The sequence below is a fragment of the Elephantulus edwardii genome, unplaced genomic scaffold (genome assembly GCF_000299155.1).
Source record: "Elephantulus edwardii isolate Elephantulus edwardi_28Jun2011 unplaced genomic scaffold, EleEdw1.0 scaffold00169, whole genome shotgun sequence".
NCBI classification, from domain to species: domain Eukaryota; kingdom Metazoa; phylum Chordata; class Mammalia; order Macroscelidea; family Macroscelididae; genus Elephantulus; species Elephantulus edwardii.
The window spans coordinates 5,821,205-5,822,683 of NW_006399919.1; the positions used below are offsets into that span (position 1 = coordinate 5,821,205).

Below are 1,479 nucleotides of genomic sequence, written 5' to 3' on the forward strand. Positions count from 1 at the left end.
GTGTGTGTGTGTGTGTGTGTGTGCCATCAAAGCAGATCTGACCGGTACAGGAAGAGATTGTCCCTCCTTCTCCAGCAGAGCATCTGGGGGATTTGAACCGCATACCTCTGGGATTACAGTGCAGCTTCTTGCCACTAGACCACCAGAGCTCCCTGTGTTTAGAGTTTTTAAGTAGGTACAAACAGATAACACAGCTGCTAGCCAGAAGGCTGAAAAATTTGAGGCTATGCACCTCAGAGGGAAGGCCTGGCAATCAACTTCCCAAAGTGTGAAACAGCCTGAGGAGCACCCCTCTGCTCCCACACACCGTGGGTTACAACGAATTAGACTTAGAGAACTGGTTTTACCAGTTCATGAATGGAAAAGGCTGCCTTGTTGTATGGGCACCTGCTTATGGATTGTTACTCTGGCAGGACCTGTGGGTGGAAAATAGCCTTCCACACTTATTGCTACTGAGGGATTCTTCTCCTTCCTCCAGCTACTGAACCTAATCCTTGAGGCCTCATGCAAGTGACCTAATCCTTTCCCTCCCACATTACATGCCACACCCACTCCTGGCGGGGTTCCTCCATTCATTTGTGGTGAGCTCTGAGCTGTCTAGATGGAGCAGGCAGCTGGAGGGTGAGTAAGAGGAGCAAGCGAGCCCCATCCAGGGTCCACTCCTTACTTCCCCTGACAGCACAGAACTGGAACCGTAAACAAGTAGACGAGAGAAGATACAAAGGGAAAAGCTCCGCCCCCTCGCCATTTTTTTTTAATGTTGAGGAGTTGTATTGGTCAAATTATACAAAACTTTGTTCAAAAAAACTTCGACACACACTATCATGCTCATCATACCTTAACAAAGCATTTGAGAGTTGAACAAAAAGATATCCCGATATCAGCTATACTCCAACAGTCCTTTAGGGCTGCTCCAGCATACATCAACTCCAGATACCGCCTGCCTTGCTCATCTTCCGAGAGCGGAATGTGGAAATAATCCTTAAAAGTCAATAGCATATCATGAACACGCTATACATTCACTACATTGTCTCTACATTGACTTTTACTTTTTTTATTTTTCCCCTGAGCATGATGTTTTGTGAAAGAAGGGAAAAGATACATTAGCAAAAGGCTTTGTCTTACGTGTCTTGTGCTGCTTTGTCACAACTAAATGGCTTTAACTAAAGGGGATGTATATTCTCTCTCCGTTCAGGAAGCTGTTGTTGGGTGCCATCCAGTCAGTCAATTACAGCTCACGGTGACACCGTGGACCCATGACCGGGGCTTTGCTCGGTCCTGTGTCATCCTCATCATATCAGCCTTATGCCCACTGTTGCAGTCACTGTGTCGACAAAGATTAACTTTGGAAGCTGGGAGCCCCAATTCAGAGTGTCAGATCTATGGGAAACTTTCTCTCTGTCAGTTCTGGGAGAAAGTCCTTGTGGCCATTCAATATTTCTGGATCCTAATTTCTTTTATTTTTTTTTTAATTTCTTT

The 1,479-nt window shown here is 45.6% G+C and overlaps 1 protein-coding gene across 1 annotated transcript in view; it reads right to left on the reverse strand.

Moving 5' to 3' along the window:
- ANKUB1 (ankyrin repeat and ubiquitin domain containing 1) overlaps positions 1 to 1,479 on the reverse strand; it is a 54,951-nt gene that overhangs the window by 50,163 nt on the left and 3,309 nt on the right. The window contains exon 2 of the mRNA XM_006895564.1: positions 838 to 981. Within this exon, the coding sequence (XP_006895626.1) occupies positions 838 to 981 (144 nt within the window). The remainder of the gene's footprint in view (positions 1 to 837; positions 982 to 1,479) is intronic.